General features: G+C 35.4%; 1 protein-coding gene across 1 annotated transcript in view; it reads right to left on the bottom strand.

Moving 5' to 3' along the window:
* The window catches only part of LOC134845998 (protein fantom-like), a 39,459-nt gene extending 16,842 nt beyond the window's left edge, over window positions 1-22,617 (bottom strand). The window contains exon 1 of the mRNA XM_063863150.1: window positions 18,943-22,617. Within this exon, the coding sequence (XP_063719220.1) occupies window positions 18,943-22,577 (3,635 nt within the window). The 5' untranslated portion in view covers window positions 22,578-22,617. The remainder of the gene's footprint in view (window positions 1-18,942) is intronic.
* Window positions 22,618-23,928: the final 1,311 nt, after the last annotated feature.

A 23,928-nucleotide genomic window follows, 5' to 3' on the forward strand; every position in this document is an offset into this window, starting at 1 on the left:
TGGTTGAATCTGCTTTGATAGGTTTAGTTTTATATTTGTGCCATGATTTCAGTTGTCTAATTACTGGGTCAAGGTTTTGATATTGTTTCAGTGTTGAAATTGTAATTGTTTCTGTTGGGGGGAGAAAAATGTTTTCGATTTCTAATTTAGATAAGGGTATTGTATCAAGTGGGTCATGGAGGTCAAAAACTTGATTTATTGTGTATTTTGAATCATTTGTTTGTGGTCCTGATAAATTTATTTTATCAGTTAAATCTTCTTTTTCAATTAGTGGAAAATGGTCTTTTTTAGGTAGGTGTTGTTTTGTTCGTTTTTGTTGGGTGTTATTTTTTATCCATTGAGAATATGGGATTGGTTTGAAGGTTGATGTTCCAAGTAAATCAACTTCATAATGATTATTTTGACAATCTAAATAAAGTGGGAAATGTTGTAAATTATTTATTTGTGATTGTTCAATATCAGTTTTTACTGCATATTTGCATTCTAATCGAGGTGATGTTTCGTTTTCTGCAAGGTAGAATTTTATATTTTTGGGTATTTCAACTGTTGTTTTTCGTGTAAGTAATTCAGGTGGTGTATTTCGACTTAAGGTGTCTGGTAATGCAAGATTTTTTCCTGCAGTCCAAACTATATGTAAGTTTGGAAATTTCATTAGAATTAGTTGAAATCTGTAAACTCGGTGGTTTGGGTTAGATTTCTGTGTGAAAAGAAAAATGATTGGTTTGTGGTCTGTGAATAAAACTGTGGGATGTTTTGATCCAAGTATCAGAAATTCATATTCTGTCAGTGTATATATTATGGCTGTACATTCTCTCATTAGAGTTGAGAGTCGTAGCTCTGCTTGAGTGAATAATCGGGAATTTGCTGATATCAGGTTCATTTTATTTGTACCATTATGTGATTGTAATAGTGCTGCGCCGATGCCAAAGTTCGAAGCATCGCACATTGCATAAAATGGTTGATCAGGGTCTGGGATTGTATTTGAAATTTGTTCGGTTAAAAGTTTCTTTATTTCTTCGAATCGTGCTTGATGTTCTGTATTCCATTCAAAATTATTTTGTTGTCTAAGGATATTGTAAAATGGTCGTAGATATAATTGCATTTTATAAACATATTTACTTAAAAAGTTTAACATTCCAAGGAATTCTTGGATTTTCTTTTTATTTGTTGGTGGTTGAAGTTTTTGAATAGCGTCAATGCGTGATTTCAGTGGAGTTATTGTTTTTCTTTCTATGTTATGTCCTAAGAATTTAACTCTTGTCAAAAAGAAGTGTGATTTATCGGGGGCGGCCTTCAGATTTTCGTTCTGAAGTATTTGATGATATTTTTCTAAAACTTTGAACATTTCGTCTTTTGTTTGTGATTGCATAAAAACATCGTCTAAATAGGTGATTGCGTTTTTCTTGAGTATTAGTGGTCTAAAAATTTTGCTCATAAAAGCTGAAAATGCTGCTGGTCCTATGGATATTCCATAGAATAAGCGGTTAAATTCGTATTGTTGGTTTCCGATAACAAATTGTGTTAAACGTCGTGATTGTTCATCTAGTGGCATTTGATTGTATGCACTATTCATATCGGCGGTTGTAAAGTATTTGCCGTTTATTTTTGTTAAAATAACTTGTATTGGTTCAATGGGCCAATTACATTTTGATTCATCTATAAGTGAATTGAGGTATCTAGCATCGAGAACGATTTTTAATGATTCTCCTTTAGCTAGAATGATAACGGGGTTGATGAATGTGTTGCCTTTTGGTTGTTCTTCTTTATTAACTGGTGATATAATATTGTACTGTTCTAAAATATCGAGTAATCTGTTTACTTTATCATGTAAGTGAATTGGTACTTTACTTGCTCTCTGTTTTTTGAAAACTGCGTCTGGTTTTAATGGGAGATGTAGTGATGAACTGATTTTGCCAACATCGAATTTTGATGTTGCATAGACTGATGAATATTTAATTAGCTGTTTGGCTAACTTTTCGAATTCGTCTTGTGTTATTTGTGAATGTTGGAAATTAAACATTGTTAAAAATTTTTGTTGGTCCTCTGTGTAGTTACTGATGTTGAATGTAGGTTTGAAATATGGAGTTTTTGTGAAATAATCCGTATTTCTGTTTTCGTTACTTATTATATTATTTATAGATAATTCTTCATTAAGAATTGTAGATTGGCAAATATCTAGTAATTGGAGTATATTATTTACGCGATAGGCTTTTTCGTGTATTGGTGATATTGTAGCGTTGGTTTCACAATATCCTAAAAGTCCTAAAGGTAATGTTACTTGGTAAGGTGTGTTGTTATAGACATGTAAGGAAATAATATCTGAATTCGAATTTTTCAAATATTTTATTGATGAGATTGTGATTTTGAAAAATTTATTAATAGGTTTGAATTCAAAATCTGACATATAAAATTTTTGTTTGTTTTGTTCTTTATCATATTGGTGAACTTGTTTGATTGAAAAATTATATATGTTTCCTGATAGTGGTTTCAGGTGTTTTCTTTGTTGGTTATATATTGGATAAAATTTTGAAAAGAATGGTGGTTGTTTGTTTAATCTTTGAAAAAATGTTAGGGATGTTTCTTTTGTTTTTGTATATTTATCTTTGATTAATATTTTACTATTTAGGATGTTAATTGTTGGTATATACTTCGAAATAAATGGTATTCCAATGATATTATATTTAATATCAGTGATATGGAATATTTGTTTAAATGGCTTGTTTAGAATTTTACTTTGCTCCATTGTTCTGGTAGGGAGGAGAAATAATTGGATTTTTCCGTAGTTTATCAATGTTGATCCTTGTGCTGTTGCTAGTTTGCTGGAGGTTTCAAGAGGTGTTAGCTTTGGATGTAAAGTTTTTATTTCATTCCATGTGGGGATGTTTATTATGTTTGATTCTGCTCCTGAATCAATTAAAAAATCTATTTCAAGGTCTGGTGGTTGAAATTCTTTATTTCTTGGGCTTTCTAAGAGAAATGGTATTGTCCAAATTTTTTCTTTGGGTTGTTCTTTTTGTATATTTTGATAAATATGGTTTGTATTCAAGCATTTTGTTTTGGTATTTTTATTGGTTTGATCTGTAGTGTTAATCTCGTTTGTTTCTTGCGTCGTTGATGTGGAATTTATGGGTGTAGTGTAATAATTTTGAAGAAATTCTGATTGATTTTCATATATATGTGATGGAAAGGGTTGTTCATATATGACAGATTCATAGTCATTTTCGACTTTTATCATATTGATAGCAAGAGTGTTTTCAGTATCACTTTCTGAATCTGATGATGTACAGTTTATTTGATTGAGTTGTAACGTATCAGTTACTGTGTCATCAATACCTGGGGGGTCTGATGTTGTTTCTGGATTAGCTTGTACTTGATTGATTTGTGTTTGATGTTTAGGTGTACTGCTTCTATGACGATTATTAGAGTTATTATAGTGATTATTATTCCGGTGTGGTGATTGGGAATAATTTCTATAACGATTATTATAACTTGGGTGTCGATTTTGTGAATTATTTCGCGATCTATTTTGGTAATTATTGTTTGGTCTGTTATAGTTCGATCTATTATATGAGTTATTCCTTGATCGATTGTTCGGGTAATTCTGGTTTCGGTTGTTTGAATAACTTCTATTTCTATTATAGGAGTAGTTTCTATTCCTATTGTATGATGAATTTCGTGATTGGTTGTTTGGATAGTAGTTATTTCTTGATTGGGAATTAGATCTAGAAACAAATCGTTGTGTATTTGAATTTGATCTGGAGTAGTTATTTCTACTATTTGGTCTATTGTAGTGATTTTGTGATGAGTTTTGTGTATTTCTTCGTTCTGGTGATCTTCCTCTATAACTTGAGTTATATGGGGATTGATTTCTTGTATAACTTGTATTGTTCGGAAGTGGTTTTCCTGAACTGTTGTTGCTGTATACATTTTTGTTTGGTAGATTTTGATCTTTTTTCATGTATTGATAGAATGATTTATTTGGTTCTTTGTATTTTTGAGGTTTATTTTGACTATCTTGCTGTTTTTGTTTACATTCGGAAATACTATGTCCGTATCGGCGGCAATAATTACACCATTTTTTGAAAGATGGTTTGCCTTTAAAGTTCGGGTTCTTTTCGTAAATATTGAGTATTTCAGTGATTTTTTCAACGAGGTCTGTTTCTGATTCCTGTATATTATTAATATTAGTGGGAGTCGTTTCAATTTTGTTAACGTATTGTAATTTCAGATTTTCCGTTTCTTCTAGTTTCATCGTGATTTCTGCTTGTTCTAGTTTGTCTACTAGTTTTCGAAAATCTAAATCGGGTTCTCGAATTGAAGAAGGATGGGATGCTCTCTTTTTTATTGCTATTTTCCTTAATTGTGGTGTTAAGGTCATCATTAAGATTTCTGTCATCTTTGTGTTTTTATAGTCATGTGTATTTAGTGAGTATGCTTTTCGAACTAGTGTTTCGATTCGTACTGCTATTTGCTTGATGGTTTCGTTTGGTAATCTGCGAATTTCATTACATAAAACTCTTTGTTGTTGTTTGTTTCTTTCGGAGTCAAACATTTTTGAAAATTCTTGTGTAAATCTTTTCCAGTTTGATTTTATTTCTAGAGGTAGTACTGAAAACCATTTTTGGGCTGCGCCATCTAAGGTTGTTTGTATCAACGCTGTGCGTCGATGTATCCAGTTTTGATGTAGTGGCGTATTAATTGGTTCAGGTCCTATGTTTAAAATCAAATTTGCTGTTACTGCATTTAAGTAATCTTCTACAGAGTATTCAGGGTCTGTTCCTGTGAAAACCATTAAAGGTTTGTTTGATGTTATTGATGATCCACCCATTAGGTATGGATTCATTGTCATTTGTAATGATTCTGCTGCATTTGGCATTTGAGAAAAATTTGAAAGTTGGTTTCTTGTTATTTCATGTTGTTGAAGATAATATGGGAGTGGTATTTCATTTTGCATTTGTGATGGTTGATACGAGTGTGCAGTCATTGGATTTTGTTGTTGAATTGGTTGAAAAGATTGTGTATTAATTGGATTTTGTTGTTGAATTGGTTGTTGATGTTGTGCATCTATTGATTGTGGAGAAAAATTTCTATGATTTGTACGTGTTTTCTGTATTCCTTGTCTACGATATTCTTGAGTATTTGGTGCAAATATATCTGGTTGTAAGAAATCGTCATCTGAGGATAAATAATCCATTTGATAAGGTGTTTGTTTTTTATTTTTATTTTGTTGAAAAAATGGGTAATTTTCACTGCGATCCTGTGGAGGATTTGATTGAAAATTTTTGGAATTATATTGGGCCGTTGGGTTATCCCAGTTTCGAGGTTTTGTATATTGATTAAAATTCCTTTGTGGTTGATAATTTGTTTTTGATGGATGTGTATAATTATAATTATGGTCTGCAAAGTTGTTTTTAGTGAATGTTTTGCGTGTTTTTGATGGTATTGTCATGGGTCTGTATGTTTGGTAATCCATATGTGAATATTTTGGAGCAACCGAAGGTTTAACGGTTGATTGTAAGGTTACCTGTGTTTGTGAAGGGTTTGTATTTCTTGGTGTTGTTAAATTTGGGTGTATTGGTGAAATACTTTGTTGTGTAGTTGTTGTGTGTACAATTTCTTCATTTATGAAGTGTGATGGTGTCTGGATATCTTGTTGAGTAAGATTCCTAGTTCCATTGAGGTTTTCGTTGTGTATGACTGTCGAGTTTAAACTATTATTTTGTGTATCGGGTAAAAATGTATTATAGTTTAATGGTGTTGCATCAATTGTTAATGGTATTACTCTTACATAATCTCTTATGTAAGATATTGTACCTATTGCTTGACTTGAGATTGATTGTGGAAAGCTTATAAATGCGTGATGAGACCATTCGGGGTCCCAAACATAATCTGATTGTTCTGTGATAGCGGTATCATCGTTCGAATTTTGGGGTCTAAAATTTTTTCTTGCTTGTGCAATTAAATCAATATTGTGTGTGAAATAATCTATTATGAACCATGCTAAAATTTTTTGTAGATCGTGTTTGGTATGTTGTGAAACGTCATCTTTCGTGAAATTTTCTTTAATGATGTTTAAATAACTAGAGAGTAGTGTAATTTCATGTCGTACTTTCAAATGTTTAGATGTTTCTGTCGGTGAGACATTTGTTAGTGGGATTTCGTTTTCTAATATCGAAATATAACTATATATTATTGCGAAAACTTCATTAGTGAAAATGGAGTTTGCTCTTTGTGAGTTATGGTATTGGATGCTTTTTATATATTCTGAAAAAACTTTTGAAAATTCTAAATCAAGATCGTCTGTTTGAATTGTATATTTTCTATTATTATGGTTTGGTGAGGTGAATTCTATGGAGTAGATTCCATACTGTTGTGTTATGTTGCATATATCTTTTAAGTAGTGATCTATGATTTGTCTTTTGATTTTTACATCGGGGAACTCTGTTTTACATGGACTGATTCCGGGTTCAAATAAATTTACGAGTAAATTTTGACAAAATATGTGTTGTCCTCTATCAGTATCTGCGTCTACTATAAAAGGAAAGATTTCATCGTCATCTGGAGTTTCGTCACCTGGGGTGTGTGTTGAACTCATTTTTTCGTTCGATGACTGTTAATATGTAATTATTGATGTGTCGAATTGGTTGATTCCAATTGTATAGATGTACTGGTTTGTGTTTGTACTGTTTTTTTATTCTTCTTTTTCCTCTTTGTGATGAATTTGAAGTTGTTTCTGAGTCAGAAAAATATAATTGATCGTGTTGTGGGTAATTTTTATCTATTGATTCTTTTAGTTTGTAAAGTTCGTCTAAACTGTTGGTTTCTGATTCTGAAAATGCGTTTCGATTTTTTGAAAATCTTTTTCGTGTTATTTGTCTTTGTTTAGTTATTATTTTTCTTTTTAGTGTTTGTCGTTTTGTTCGAATGTATCCAACTGTTTGTGTATGAGGTGTGATTACAAGGTCGTATTTTTTGTTATCTATTTCACAATTGTGTAAAATGATTGTTTGTTTATTTCCTAGGTTTTTAAATGACATAAGGTTTAGAATGACGGATGCAAAGGTTGTTAAATGATTTCTATTTTCTTAAACTGTTAGTTCTTACGATTTTTTGGTTAGCTTAACCTGGGTCTATTTGTTCAGGGTTGGAGAGAAAAGTATATCGATTCCGAAGAATGATTTTTACTTTCTCGTGACTAGTATAAGCTAAGGTGTTAACTTACTTAATCTTACTTAGGGGTAGTGATTGTGTTCAAGGGTTGGAGAATAGTAAATCGATCCACAAGGTTCAGGTATAATTAGAACGCGAGTAGTTCGTTAGATACTATTTTAAACTTACTAAGTCTAAGATTTATTCTGGGTCTGGTAAGAGGGGGGGTCAAGTGAAGGATGAATAACCGAAGTTCTTCACTGTTTATCCTAATTTGAATGATTAGTTTTGTTTTAAAAATTTCTATTAGTCTTGGGTCTTTAGAAAGGGTTGGGTAGTGAATCGACGTTTGAGGTCGTTAGACACTAATTAAGTGGGTGGGGGAGAACAAAGTTGTTCTGTTTGATCCAAGGATAAGCCTTGATGATCAAATTTAAAATTTAATTAAGTAGAAAATGATTTAAGATCCAAGGATAAGCCTTGATGATCTGGTTTTAAAATTAAGTGAATTTAAGTTTTAATAAAGTTTTAAATGTGTGTAAAGGAAAGATTTAGTGTTTTATGATATTAGTGAGTTGATGATTGCTGTTATGTTTTAGGTGATGAAGCTGGAACAACAAGATGATTTATGATTACTAACCATTTATTGTCATGCTACTAATTTTTATTTTTGTTTTCCAATAAATATTTTTCAAACATGTTTTGTATAATACTGCAGAGTTTTAGGAAAACGATCTAAGATCTTTTTATCAATCGTTATTGTATAATATTAATTTTGTTTAGCGCCTGAAATGATTTTGAAGATTAACTTCAAGGTTTTATGTTTGCAAATGGAAATCTAAATTCATTGCAAGTAGTATTCGAAATATAAAAGTTTGTTCTGGCTTTTGCCGAACTATCATATAACTATACGGCAAGTTTCTACTTTGTCGTATGTCGTCTTTGGTTCGAGGTCTTCTTCCAATTCCGGGTAGTTCTATTATGGTTCGGAATATTGGCTCTGATCTATTGAGTCGGAGAGACATTTCAATTAAATTATTGTCGTATAACATTTTTTAAATGTTTTTGTCTAATTTCTAATCTAATTTTGGTTAATTCTAATCTAGTAAGGTCTTGTTCGAGACTTATGGTCGCACCAGATGAGTTAGGACCGAGGTGTAACTCATAGAGTAATTTCGGATAGGGTACACCGTCTGCTCGTCACGCTATCTTATTTTCGGCCGGATAGATTCGTGCAACTTCTTAGTCTAATACCGATCCTAATCTTACTCTTATACTATCTAGTCTCAGGTTGTTTAACTAGTCTCTGCTAGGCTCAATAGATCTAGGGTATACTGGTTTATTGCGGCTGCTGAAGTGCTCGGGAGAGTCCAACTAATTTCTAAGTTAAATTCAAATCTCTCTGGTGCTGAAATTACAAGTAACTTCAGCACTTACAAATAAGTGGGTTGTTAGTTAGATGGATCATGATTGGTTAATATTAAATACTTTACATTGGTAAAACATTTAATTTATCCAATCATAAAATATAGTTTAGATCAGGTTCCAGCAGAACAATATCAATTTGCTTAAAACTTTGAACACCTGGGCTGCTGCCGGACTTTTACTTCCAAATTTAGTTCTTGGACATTAATCACTCTGCCACGAGGCATGTTTATCGGCTTTTAGTATCCAGATACTCATTACCTACTTTTACCACAAACAAACAGCTTAAAATCAAGCCGATATATCACGCTATGCTCACAGAACAACGAAAAGTTGAAACTTTTGACAAATCGTCATTGAATCGTTTATGATCTATCGAAAAAAAGCAGTCGGATACGAACCTGCGATCTCGAGATTAAGAATATCACGCCCTTTACTTCTTGCATCAGACGCTTACCGACCGTCAAACACAAGCAGAGAACAGATGCTATAAAATTTCCAATGCAAAAGAGCGTGATTATAGCAAGTGCTACCAAATCAGCACTTTAATTTCCAAGTTAGGTTGGAAAAAAATTAGAGTCATACTAATACAATAAACTGGCTAGTGTAAATGCAGTAAAACCATTGTCAACAATAGTAAAAAAAAAGTCAACACAAAGCTGGAAAAGAGACAATAAACGCAAGGTTTTCAAAAAAAACATCATCTTTCGAAACTCAAAGTAACAAAATATATTTCTTTGAACTTCAAGAACAGTTTATGATTGGCGCTTCTTTGATACAATCACCGCAATTTGAGATCAATGGATCAATAGATAAAAATTTTAATCCACTGGAAAATTTAAAAACTCAAATCTATTTTTGAAACTAGAAGTCATTCACGATTTTCGCGCCATTTCCATTCGTATTTAGAGTGATAACAACCCAATGTGATAACGCTTACCACAAATATGTACACAGAGACGAACTGGAGCTTCGCATCACTTGCGATACAGCGCAAGCGCAGCATAGCAAGCTAGCGAATGAAAAATAAGACCAGGGTCACTAGGCCGATGAAACATAAACTGAAACCTTTTAGGCCGAATAAAACTTTTAAAGAGAAAAAAAAACAAAAAAGAAAATATACAACGTCAAGGCTAATAATTTCTACAAATTACAAGAGTAAATGAAAGACACTTGCATCTACGATGAAAACTGCTGACAGCATGAGAAAATTACCCAATGGGACAACTAAGCCGACAGAACATAAGAAAACAAATTAAAGTCGGACAAGTCAAGTTTTCTCGGAAGCAATACTGTCAATTTCATATATACTGAAAAAACCGGCCGGAGACATTAGGGTATAAAGACAACCGCGTTACCTTTAGGCCAAACGGGATGTAAATTCGAAATTTCTAAGGTTCACAAATAAATCAACTACACAATTTCTCACAGATTTGTAAACAATTTCTCACCGATTACAAAACAATTGCTCTCGCACGTGTAATAAGGACCGACACGTGCGCTTGTTACGCGTGTTTTTCGCAGAAAAGGAAGCTCACTTATGGACGATGTAATCGTAAATCGCATGAAGCACAACAACGAAGCGCGTGCACGAAGTATTAATTAACTGAATCTAAATACAACCCTGAACCTCAATTGAAATAGTAGCCAGGGTACGTATAAACAAGTAACGGATATTTTAACTTCTGTTCATAAAAGTCGTGCTCATCTATAGAATGTTTTACACAGAGGCGAAGCAGAGCTTCACACCACTTGCGATGCAACACAAACAAGAAAAATACATTAGTCGAAAAAAAATTTTAGATGTTGAAAAAACTAGGTGACCTAAAATTTTCGTATGTCTCGATAAAAACAACAACGGGCCCAGCTGAAGCTGGAGATACGTGTCTGATATTGAATGAATTTGCTATATTGATGCGGCACGAAAAGTTAGATTTCAAAAATTGGACTTTGCCTTAAAACCTTAGTTATTTCTCTAACAAAATGAGTGAGAAGAGTTAGAAATTTTGATAATCAATTTTCCCAAGGATATAAAGTTCGCTACAAGAAATTCAAGAATCGCCGCTTCTACAGAAACAGTTAATTGCAACCCGTTCTTTCAATGAAACTTTTTATCTCAGATTTGATTGGGTAAATTTTAAGAAAATTCAAAAAGTTACCAAAAAATGTTCGAAAACATTCCAAACTTACAAGGTTTTTCTACAAAAAAGCAGGCTATAGCCGCTTAAGCAGAGAAGATTTCCAAAGCCGGCTTTCTCGATTAAACACAACCTGAGAATTGGCCCGGTAGTTTTCGCGTAAAGTCAATAAGTTTCCAAAAAACTGTCAAAATTTCACAACTTTGACTTGTTTGAGGCCGTAGCTTTTTCTTAAGCAAACTGGGCATAACCAAGTACGCTTTTAACAACCGATTCATTAGCTTCAACCAATGATATCAGATTTGGCAGGATAGTTAGTGAGAAAAGTAAAAAAAACGGTCAACAAATCAAAAAATTGACTATTCCGAAAATCATAGCTTTTTGTTTGAAAAAAATTACGGAGAAAGATTATGAATTAGGGATTCATGCAATCGGTAATTTCGATTAAACCCAAAATCTCATATTTGACAGGGTAGTTTTCGAGAAAAATCAAAAACTTTAAAAAAAAACTTTCGCAAACTGAAAACTTTTACTTTTTCGAGAGGCAAAACTTTTGGAGTCAAAACATTTGGTCGTAGTAGCATAAGCAAATGAGCTTCTCGATACCCGTTCTGCGAATTGAACCCAAAACCTCAGGTAAGACAGGGTAGTTTTCAAGAATTTTCAAAAGTTAAAAACTATCAAAAAATCAAAAATCTGACTTTTCAGAGAACGATAACTTCTTGTGGAAAACTTTTAGTTAGTGTCAGCTAATGCAGAGGAGCTTCTCATTAACCGTTATTTCATTGAACCCACAATATCATATTTGAGTTCAGTTTTCGAGACAAAAATGAAAAGATTCAAAAAACGGTCAAAAATCAAAAGTTTGACTATTCCGAGGGCCATAACTTTATTGGCAAGAAAAATTCGGTCGTAGCCACTTATGCAGAGGAGCTTTTCAAAACAGTTCAATTCATAGAAACCACAAACTCATATTTGAAAGGGAAAACATATTTCGAGAGGCAAAACTTTTGGAGTCAAAACATTTGGTCGTAGTAGCATAAGCAAATGAGCTTCTCGATACCCGTTCTGCGAATTGAACCCAAAACCTCAGGTAAGACAGGGTAGTTTTCAAGAATTTTCAAAAGTTAAAAACTATCAAAAAATCAAAAATCTGACATTTCAGAGAACGATAACTTCTTGTGGAAAACTTTTAGTTAGTGTCAGCTAATGCAGAGGAGCTTCTCATTAACCATTATTTCATTGAACCCACAATATCAGATTTGAGTTCAGTTTTCGAGACAAAAATGAAAAGATTCAAAAAACGGTCAAAAATCAAAAGTTTGACTATTCCGAGGGCCATAACTTTATTGGCAAGAAAAATTCGGTCGTAGCCACTTATGTAGAGGAGCTTTTCAAAACAGTTCAATTCATAGAAACCACAAACTCATATTTGAAAGGGAAAACATATTTCGAGAGGCAAAACTTTTGGAGTCAAAACATTTGGTCGTAGTAGCATAAGCAAATGAGCTTCTCGATACCCGTTCTGCGAATTGAACCCAAAACCTCAGGTAAGACAGGGTAGTTTTCAAGAATTTTCAAAAGTTAAAAACTATCAAAAAATCAAAAATCTGACTTTTCAGAGAACGATAACTTCTTGTGGAAAACTTTTAGTTAGTGTCAGCTAATGCAGAGGAGCTTCTCATTAACCATTATTTCATTGAACCCACAATATCAGATTTGAGTTCAGTTTTCGAGACAAAAATGAAAAGATTCAAAAAACGGTCAAAAATCAAAAGTTTGACTATTCCGAGGGCCATAACTTTATTGGCAAGAAAAATTCGGTCGTAGCCACTTATGCAGAGGAGCTTTTCAAAACAGTTCAATTCATAGAAACCACAAACTCATATTTGAAAGGGAAAACATATTTCGAGAGGCAAAACTTTTGGAGTCAAAACATTTGGTCGTAGTAGCATAAGCAAATGAGCTTCTCGATACCCGTTCTGCGAATTGAACCCAAAACCTCAGGTAAGACAGGGTAGTTTTCAAGAATTTTCAAAAGTTAAAAACTATCAAAAAATCAAAAATCTGACTTTTCAGAGAACGATAACTTCTTGTGGAAAACTTTTAGTTAGTGTCAGCTAATGCAGAGGAGCTTCTCATTAACCATTATTTCATTGAACCCACAATATCAGATTTGAGTTCAGTTTTCGAGACAAAAATGAAAAGATTCAAAAAACGGTCAAAAATCAAAAGTTTGACTATTCCGAGGGCCATAACTTTATTGGCAAGAAAAATTCGGTCGTAGCCACTTATGCAGAGGAGCTTTTCAAAACAGTTCAATTCATAGAAACCACAAACTCATATTTGAAAGGGAAAACATATTTCGAGAGGCAAAACTTGTGGAGTCAAAACATTTGGTCGTAGTAGCATAAGCAAATGAGCTTCTCGATACCCGTTCTGCGAATTGAACCCAAAACCTCAGGTAAGACAGGGTAGTTTTCAAGAATTTTCAAAAGTTAAAAACTATCAAAAAATCAAAAATCTGACTTTTCAGAGAACGATAACTTCTTGTGGAAAACTTTTAGTTAGTGTCAGCTAATGCAGAGGAGCTTCTCATTAACCATTATTTCATTGAACCCACAATATCAGATTTGAGTTCAGTTTTCGAGACAAAAATGAAAAGATTCAAAAAACGGTCAAAAATCAAAAGTTTGACTATTCCGAGGGCCATAACTTTATTGGCAAGAAAAATTCGGTCGTAGCCACTTATGCAGAGGAGCTTTTCAAAACAGTTCAATTCATAGAAACCACAAACTCATATTTGAAAGGGAAAACATATTTCGAGAGGCAAAACTTTTGGAGTCAAAACATTTGGTCGTAGTAGCATAAGCAAATGAGCTTCTCGATACCCGTTCTGCGAATTGAACCCAAAACCTCAGGTAAGACAGGGTAGTTTTCAAGAATTTTCAAAAGTTAAAAACTATCAAAAAATCAAAAATCTGACTTTTCAGAGAACGATAACTTCTTGTGGAAAACTTTTAGTTAGTGTCAGCTAATGCAGAGGAGCTTCTCATTAACCATTATTTCATTGAACCCACAATATCAGATTTGAGTTGTTTTCGAGACAAAAATGAAAAGATTCAAAAAACGGTCAAAAATCAAAAGTTTGACTATTCCGAGGGCCATAACTTTATTGGCAAGAAAAATTCGGTCGTAGCCACTTATGCAGAGGAGCTTTTCAAAACAGTTCAATTCATAGAAACCACAAACTCATATTTGAAAGGGAAAACATATTTCGAGAGGCAAAACTTTTGGAGTCAAAACATTTGGTCGTAGTAGCATAAGCAAATGAGCTTCTCGATACCCGTTCTGCGAATTGAACCCAAAACCTCAGGTAAGACAGGGTAGTTTTCAAGAATTTTCAAAAGTTAAAAACTATCAAAAAATCAAAAATCTGACTTTTCAGAGAACGATAACTTCTTGTGGAAAACTTTTAGTTAGTGTCAGCTAATGCAGAGGAGCTTCTCATTAACCGTTATTTCATTGAACCCACAATATCAGATTTGAGTTCAGTTTTCGAGACAAAAATGAAAAGATTCAAAAAACGGTCAAAAATCAAAAGTTTGACTATTCCGAGGGCCATAACTTTATTGGCAAGAAAAATTCGGTCGTAGCCACTTATGCAGAGGAGCTTTTCAAAACAGTTCAATTCATAGAAACCACAAACTCATATTTGAAAGGGAAAACATATTTCGAGAGGCAAAACTTTTGGAGTCAAAACATTTGGTCGTAGTAGCATAAGCAAATGAGCTTCTCGATACCCGTTCTGCGAATTGAACCCAAAACCTCAGGTAAGACAGGGTAGTTTTCAAGAATTTTCAAAAGTTAAAAACTATCAAAAAATCAAAAATCTGACTTTTCAGAGAACGATAACTTCTTGTGGAAAACTTTTAGTTAGTGTCAGCTAATGCAGAGGAGCTTCTCATTAACCGTTATTTCATTGAACCCACAATATCAGATTTGAGTTCAGTTTTCGAGACAAAAATGAAAAGATTCAAAAAACGGTCAAAAATCAAAAGTTTGACTATTCCGAGGGCCATAACTTTATTGGCAAGAAAAATTCGGTCGTAGCCACTTATGCAGAGGAGCTTTTCAAAACAGTTCAATTCATAGAAACCACAAACTCATATTTGAAAGGGAAAACATATTTCGAGAGGCAAAACTTTTGGAGTCAAAACATTTGGTCGTAGTAGCATAAGCAAATGAGCTTCTCGATACCCGTTCTGCGAATTGAACCCAAAACCTCAGGTAAGACAGGGTAGTTTTCAAGAATTTTCAAAAGTTAAAAACTATCAAAAAATCAAAAATCTGACTTTTCAGAGAACGATAACTTCTTGTGGAAAACTTTTAGTTAGTGTCAGCTAATGCAGAGGAGCTTCTCATTAACCGTTATTTCATTGAACCCACAATATCAGATTTGAGTTCAATTTTCGAGACAAAAATGAAAAGATTCAAAAAACTGTCAAAAATCAAAAGTTTGACTATTCCGAGGGCCATAACTTTATTGGCAAGAAAAATTCGGTCGTAGCCACTTATGCAGAGGAGCTTTTCAAAACAGTTCAATTCATAGAAACCACAAACTCATATTTGAAAGGGAAAACATATTTCGAGAGGCAAAACTTTTGGAGTCAAAACATTTGGTCGTAGTAGCATAAGCAAATGAGCTTCTCGATACCCGTTCTGCGAATTGAACCCAAAACCTCAGGTAAGACAGGGTAGTTTTCAAGAATTTTCAAAAGTTAAAAACTATCAAAAAATCAAAAATCTGACTTTTCAGAGAACGATAACTTCTTGTGGAAAACTTTTAGTTAGTGTCAGCTAATGCAGAGGAGCTTCTCATTAACCATTATTTCATTGAACCCACAATATCAGATTTGAGTTCAGTTTTCGAGACAAAAATGAAAAGATTCAAAAAACGGTCAAAAATCAAAAGTTTGACTATTCCGAGGGCCATAACTTTATTGGCAAGAAAAATTCGGTCGTAGCCACTTATGCAGAGGAGCTTTTCAAAACAGTTCAATTCATAGAAACCACAAACTCATATTTGAAAGGGAAAACATATTTCGAGAGGCAAAACTTTTGGAGTCAAAACATTTGGTCGTAGTAGCATAAGCAAATGAGCTTCTCGATACCCGTTCTGCGAATTGAACCCAAAACCTCAGGTAAGACAGGGTAGTTTTCAAGAATTTTCAAAAGTTAAAAACTATCAAAAAATCAAAAATCTGACTTTTCAGAGAACGATAACTTCTTGTGGAAAACTTTTAGTTAGTGTCAGCTAATGCAGAGGAGCTTCTCATTAACCGTTATTTCATTGAACCCACAATATCAGATTTGAGTTCAGTTTTCGAGACAAAAATGAAAAGATTCAAAAAACGGTCAAAAATCAAAAGTTTGACTATTCCGAGGGCCATAACTTTATTGGCAAGAAAAATTCGGTCGTAGCCACTTATGCAGAGGAGCTTTTCAAAACAGTTCAATTCATAGAAACCACAAACTCATATTTGAAAGGGAAAACATATTTCGAGAGGCAAAACTTTTGGAGTCAAAACATTTGGTCGTAGTAGCATAAGCAAATGAGCTTCTCGATACCCGTTCTGCGAATTGAACCCAAAACCTCAGGTAAGACAGGGTAGTTTTCAAGAATTTTCAAAAGTTAAAAACTATCAAAAAATCAAAAATCTGACTTTTCAGAGAACGATAACTTCTTGTGGAAAACTTTTAGTTAGTGTCAGCTAATGCAGAGGAGCTTCTCATTAACCGTTATTTCATTGAACCCACAATATCAGATTTGAGTTCAGTTTTCGAGACAAAAATGAAAAGATTCAAAAAACGGTCAAAAATCAAAAGTTTGACTATTCCGAGGGCCATAACTTTATTGGCAAGAAAAATTCGGTCAACAGTTCAAAACAGTTCAATTCATAGAAACCACAAACTCATATTTGAAAGGGAAAACATATTTCGAGAGGCAAAACTTTTGGAGTCAAAAAATTTGGTCGTAGTAGCATAAGCAAATGAGCTTCTCGATACCCGTTCTGCGAATTGAACCCAAAACCTCAGGTAAGACAGGGTAGTTTTCAAGAATTTTCAAAAGTTAAAACTATCAAAAAATCAAAAATCTGACTTTTCAGAGAACGATAACTTCTTGTGGAAAACTTTTAGTTAGTGTCAGCTAATGCAGAGGAGCTTCTCATTAACCGTTATTTCATTGAACCCACAATATCAGATTTGAGTTCAGTTTTCGAGACAAAAATGAAAAGATTCAAAAAACGGTCAAAAATCAAAAGTTTGACTATTCCGAGGGCCATAACTTTATTGGCAAGAAAAATTCGGTCGTAGCCACTTATGCAGAGGAGCTTTTCAAAACAGTTCAATTCATAGAAACCACAAACTCATATTTGAAAGGGGTAGTTTTCGAGAAAATGAAAAAAAAATCAAAAATTTGGTTCAAATATTCGAGATACTTTTTCAAAGGCTGTAGACAGAGGGGTCAAGTAAAAATTACTCGAGGGGAGTACGCAGGCACACAGAGGAGTAAGCGGTATTTGAACTGATACCCCTTTTCTGAAAATCATGAGAAGTTTGAGAAAAACTAAAAACTTTGCAATAAGTGAAAAATTTTTCAAAAACAAAAAAAAATAACCGATTGGTAAAATAACAACCAAGTTGAAAAGGGTGGAGGGGAGTGCTAAAATTTTGTTTAGCTTGAAGCGGCCAAAAATTAGGTCATTGAGCCGATAAAAAATAATGGCCGATGAACTTTTTTAGCCAAACAAAACAAAAGGAAATAAAAACGAAGTCAAGGTAAATAAAATTACAAAATGTAGGCATGCGTAAATCAAACATTAAAAACAACCTTATAGAAAAATACGTACAGACAACAAAATAATTCCAAGATGTGACACTAAGCCGACAACAGATAGGCAGACATATAATTGGCCGACAATTTTATTTGAAACAAATTTCCAGTTTGAAAAAAAACAGGTCCTGGTCAGATTCCAACCCAGGCACTTTGCCGTCTCACGCATATTCGTTACCTCCAGGCTAAGTTGGCCAGGAACAGTAAGAAATTTGAATACATTATGAAACATTGAAACAAGGTAGCGATGAGTCCAGACGTCCAGATGAGTCCTGTGAACAAAGTTTTTTACGGGAAAAAAGTCTAGTGCACGGTTGCAATACCCTAGCTTATTGCAAGGGTAACAAGGCATTAGAATGTGGAAATTAGCATCGGAAGAAAATTTACCAAGCGGTAAAAAAGCAGAAAAAATACCTTAGCAGAAACCCTGTAAACCGAAAAAAAAATCAACGAGACTTATAAATAATAAACAAGTCTCCCTCGCCCTCAACAACAACAAACAACAAATGAACCAATATGAGGCTACTAAGCTTATATTAAAAAAATCTGAAACCAATTAAGACAAAAAAAAAGAAAATAAATAAGGCGAAAATAAATTCCGAAAACAAATTCAAAAAATTTTAAGAATAATAAAAAACTATTAAGTTCCCCTCAGCCTCAAAACACCCAGGCATGCACAATTTTTTTTCGCTGGTCGACAGACTCAACAGGAGGCCATTAAGACGATATGATAATAGGCCGAAACCAATTGAGAAAAAAACAAAAACGCCGAAAAAATCTGTCATGAAAAACTTGAACTATAATTTCAATTAAGCTTTTAGCAAAAGGTGCGATCCAGAGGTGAGCATAAAAACTACATACCATTTAAAACGACTCATAATTAGGTCACTAAGCCAATAAAAAATCAGTCGAAATCGTTTGGACAAAAAAAATAAGCAAAAAAAAACCAAAGACAATATACAAGTCAAGAAAACTCAAACAGCAGAAGTAAATCAAAACACTAAGAGCAACTACAATGTAAATTGAGCATAGCAAGAAAAACCAATTCTACGATAAGGCAACTAGGCCGACCAAACATGAGCAGCCAAATAATGGTCAGATTCGAGACCAGTACCTTTGCCGTATCAGGCAAATTTCTGCCGTATCAGGCAAACCTCCAAGCGTAGTGGGCCGGGAAAGATAAGAAATTGAGGTGGGCCTCAGAACGTACCACTAGATATGAGTCCTCAAGACAAGTTTGTTTGAGGGAAAAAAGTCTAGCACCCGATTGCAATACCCTTGCTTATCGCAAGGGTAATTAGACCAGTTGATGAATATAATCAGAAAACTCACTTGATTTTGCCGGCGTTGTCATTTGGCCTCGCCAGCAACATTTCCTTTAAAGCCTCCCTAGACTTGCCATTGTTCAACGCCGACACAAAAAACAACTTCTGGAAGTTGAACTCAATGTCTTTTTCAGCCACCGATGGGATCTCTAAAGATGTCGGCGTCTCAGTGAATTCCAGTGGAATGTCCAAGAATTTGTAGCTCACAAAAAGTGATACAAGATTAGGGTCTTTCAACGCCTTGCAATTTGATTCCAAAGCAACGCTGTGCACCACAATTGATATCAGATTCGGGTCTTCAACCGAGCTCGCTAAGAACGATTTCATAGTCTTCGTGTTTACAAACATCTCTGAGTCTGTGCTTTCTCCGCCTGATTCCAAAATTTCATCTGGTTGAGCTGGCTCGAAATCCTTTCGATTTTCTTCTGTAATCGAGTCATCCTCGGGTTTTGATTGGTCCTCACGCTGACCTGGCTCTTGTGTCTCTCCCGGCTCTTTTTCTTTCGGTTTCAGAGTTGCTCTTCTTGGTTTTGCTGTTGGTGCCTCTTGTTGAGCCGTGATTTTCTCTGAATTATCTACCTTTATCTCGTGTACAGGTATATCTTCCACTTCTTTATTCACTGGCACGTCTGGCTCTGAATCAATCGAGAAACCCACCTTTTTCGGGGAACCTCGCGTAGATGTTGACGGTTGAGGCTCCTCTTCAGCTTGGACTATTTTCGGTTTTTGGGGCTCATGTTTTACTATCAGCTCACTCTTGGTATCAATGCTCGACTTGGGTGCTCTGATTGGTTCCTCTTCAATTCTGTTGATAACTCGCTTCGGTTCTTTTTCTATCTCTTGGAACTCATTCGTTGAGAGAACTCTTTTGTTCTTCTGATCATTCAGCTCTTTCAGTTCCTTTTCCTCATTCTCCCTTTCAGCAATCAAGCGCATTGCTTCGCCTCTTACAACAGATTCGCTCTTGTAATCTGAGAACCACTTGAGATTCACAGATATTGACCCATTTGTCTTTCCATCTGGTAATCTGATCTCGTAGGGTCCATGAATTGCTCTGTTGTGAGCTAGTTCAGTCAACGGCACCTTCGCAATGCCAAGAAACGACAGATCACTGCTTTGCTGAGAATCGTCAAACACGTACAGCTCCAGCTCACTAGCCTTCAGGTAATTGTCCAGACTATCTGACATATTGACCTTGAACGACTTGTTGTCCGAGAACTGTGGATGACAACTGTTCTCCACGACGGGCGTGTCGTAGTCGTCAAAGTCGAAGAACTTGTACACAACGTACGGCGACGGCTGACGATCCGGCAAGCGAGAGTTCAAATCAGAACATTTTTCAATCTTGACATACAAGTAGTTCGATCCCGGCTCCACCTCGCGCTCACGCTCTAGCACTTTAAGAGCTTCGTTGTCTACCTGGGCGTTAATTTTAGAATAGCCCATGGCCTTCACTCGTTCGGAGTACAATCTCAACGCTTGTTCGACGGGAACAACAAAGCGAATACTGTATTCGAGCGTTCCAAACACCTCGACGCCGTCACGCGAATTGCCTACAAGGGGTGCGGAGGCGTACATTCTTCCTTGCGGGTTGTCAAATATATCTCGGAAGCACAGTTTAGTCGATGCTAGAGTCCTAAAGTCTGTTCCGATTGCCTGGTGTAACTCAAAGGCGCTTGAGTTTTTCATCAAGTAGGCCAAGAACATATCGTCCATATCGACTTTGAACTGAGACGTGAACTTGAACACCGCTACTGGTCCTTTGGCCACAGGAGTTGTCTGAATCTCGAACTCGTGGAATCCGTAAGTCATGAACATAGAAGGCTGACTGTCTCTGAGCAACTTCTGCGCATCTTCCGAAAGAGCAACGCGGTCAATGTGAATTTCAAAGATATTTTTTCCACGTTCGATTTCGAGTGTTTCTTGGCCGAGAACCTCTGCATCATCATCGTCTCCCTCAATTCCTGGCTCTGCGCGTATCTTGAAAGACTTTGTTCCGTACGCTACGTCCTTAAGCTGTGCCTCCAGCTTTTTGATTCTCGCTTGTCGGATGTCTAGCAGTCTTGCATACTCCTCGGCTCTCGCTTCAAACTCCTTCTTGTACTCTTCAACTCTTTGCGTCGAAGTGTCCACTTCCTTTTTGTACACTTTGTTGATGTTGTACTGCTGCAGAAGCATGTTCCTCGCCTTCTCTAATTCAGCGACCGTGTCCGCCAACTGCGCTTCCAGGTCCAGAACTTTGCTTTGACTCGGCTCCTCCTCCGTACTCTCAACGAAGTCTGGCTTATCACTTGGTTTGTCTTTTCTTGACCTTAGCAACACCAACGCTTCTTCCAATTCGTTGAAATCTGTTCCACTTTGTGTGGTGAAGAACTTGATTTTCTCCTGAGCTGATTCATACTGCTGCTTCACAGTGTAATACTCGATCTGCAGCTGTCGCATCTCAGTTTTCAATTTCTCATGGGCTTCTGATTCCGCGTGATACTTGTCCAACACTTCTCCTTTGTCGGATAGATCTCCCTTCATCGCAGCTTGAAGTTTGGCGATTTCTAACCTCAGCTCTCGCTCCTTTTCCAGCGACGCCGAATCTCGTTCCGTATCCAAAGCTGACTTCATTAAGCTCTCGTTATTGGATTTCAAAATGTGGCATTCCTGTTCCAACAGTTGAATTCTGTGTTGCATCTCAAGGACAACCTTTTCTCGCTGTAAATCATCCCGCATCTTGCTTTGCAACTCAACATAGCGGGCATTTTCCTCCCGCAGATCTTTGTTCAACTTTTCAAGCTCTGCAAGCAGACTTTGATTCGTTCCTTTTACCGACCTCAAGTTCTCTTCAAGTGTCTGATACTGCAATTGCAGCGAGGTGAACTTGGTTGACTTCTCCCTGATTTCGCGCTGCAGCTTGATGATTTCGACATTCTCTTGGATTCCTGACTTGAAATCATTGTTAACCGTCTCCTTGTACTTCACAATACCCTCATTTCGATCCATATGCTGCTGTCTCAATTGATCTTTCAGATGGTCTGATTCCCTTTCTGCTTCCTGTAGCCGCTCTTCCATCTCAACTAGAGCTTCGTTCAGCTTCGCATTTTCATCGCGGGCCTCCTCCAGTAAACTGTGACCATACCTCGGTAAGGCTTCCATTTTCGCGCAGTTATTCCTGGGAGTTCGCGCCGTGTCACCTCTAACGCCTCTCCCGGTATCGATTCGATGTCCGATATAATTGTAGGTGCTGTTCGCCGGACGTTTATTTTGGGCCGCCAGCTGTTGTTTTGCGACAGCTAATTTATCTTTCAGCATATTGTTTTCCTTTTGCAGTTCCAAAATCTTCATATTCTGATCTTCTATTTTCTCTGTCAGCTCCACGTCGCGCTTGGTCATTCCAACAGCAGCTCCGCCAGATTTGAGCAGTTTTTTATTGTCGTTGAACAATTTTTGCATTTTAGTAGTCAACTTTTTAATCTTTTCCTCTTGTTTTCTTCCATGCTGTTTCAGAAGAATATTTTCAGAGTATATTTGCAAATAATTGTCCTCGATATCTTCACGTGACCATTTTTCAACGATTCGCTTCTGCTTCGGGTCCATCTGACCTATCCCATTCACATCTCGCACTGGTATATCTTCTAGCGGGTCGTCATTCATTTTGCAATCTGTAGCAATCAAATAAGATCAGAAGAATAAAAAATGATCACGGAAACCTGTAATTTCGAATGAAAAAGAGGGCCCATGATAGCTAAAGCAGCAATTCAAACTCCAAATCCTTGTTTACCAGATAACTCAGCGAATTTCTGCAATGAATTTTTTTTAATCTTCGTGCATGTGACGTGCATGTTCTTGTATTGATCTTAAAAACAACTTTTTAAAAAAAAAAAACAACTTCTTTGTTGATTACAAACGGTTAAAAACAAAAACGTTGGATTAAAACAAACACTTTATAACAGGATTGCCATGCGCTTTTTCCATGACCGCTGTGCAAAATTCTGACATTACTCATGATATTTTTTTTTCAAAATAGAGCTCCAAAATTTTTTTCTTGGATTTAAAAATACCCACCTGAACTCCACGTCACAGCAAAAACAGCGAGAAAATTAAACATAGCCAACAAACAGTAGGAAAAGAGTCAAAGAAGGCAAGTAAACAGAAAAAAAGTACTTCAAAAAAATGGACGGCTTTAAAGCTCTTCGAAGTTGAAGAACAATTTGTGATTGATACATTTTTGATAAATTAGCTTAATTTGAGAAAACTGGATCAAAAGTTGAATTTTGTTCGTTTCAAAATTCGATAATTAAATTCCCCTTTCGAAACTAGAAGTCGATCATATTTTTTGTGACCTTTTCACTTTTGCTGTTCGATAGTGGAGTTTGTGTTCCCTTTAACAAGGAAACTCACTGAACTAAAAGCAAACAAAAAAAAACGAAAAAAAAAGTCACCACGGCCTAGAAGAGTCTGAACTACGTTCATCTACACTTAATAAAATAATTTTAAAAATTGGACGTTGAAATTTCTCCCATTAAATGAGGCAGAATTCAGTATTAACAACCTTGTTTAAGGTGAATCCAAAAAAATTAGCAATGGATTATCGAACCAACAGTTTTTGTCTCGAGGGTGATTAATTATAAAACAATTCCTGAAAAAAAAATAATAATCATCAAGACCAATATTAATTATAAGACTAGAAGACTTGCAACTCCACGAATGAAATCTGCATTCAAACTCGGTTTGACTTTTCAAGAATTTTTTGACCAAGGTGCTCTTTGGATAACTGCAATTGTTCTGCCAACTTACAACTGAACTGCATGGGCAGGGATTTAGCAATTTTAATTGATACTGCTAAGTCGCTTATCGGTGTTAAAATAAGTCGCTTATCGGTGTTAAAATAAGTCGCTAAGCCGCTGTTCTGCCACTTGTCTGATGCTATAACTGATTTCATTAATTTTAACTTGAAAATTCCAAAGAAACTCTTCTTGGCCTATTATACCGTCCACAGTGAAAA

The sequence above is a fragment of the Symsagittifera roscoffensis genome, chromosome 5 (genome assembly GCF_963678635.1).
Source record: "Symsagittifera roscoffensis chromosome 5, txSymRosc1.1, whole genome shotgun sequence".
Classification (NCBI taxonomy): domain Eukaryota; kingdom Metazoa; phylum Xenacoelomorpha; order Acoela; family Convolutidae; genus Symsagittifera; species Symsagittifera roscoffensis.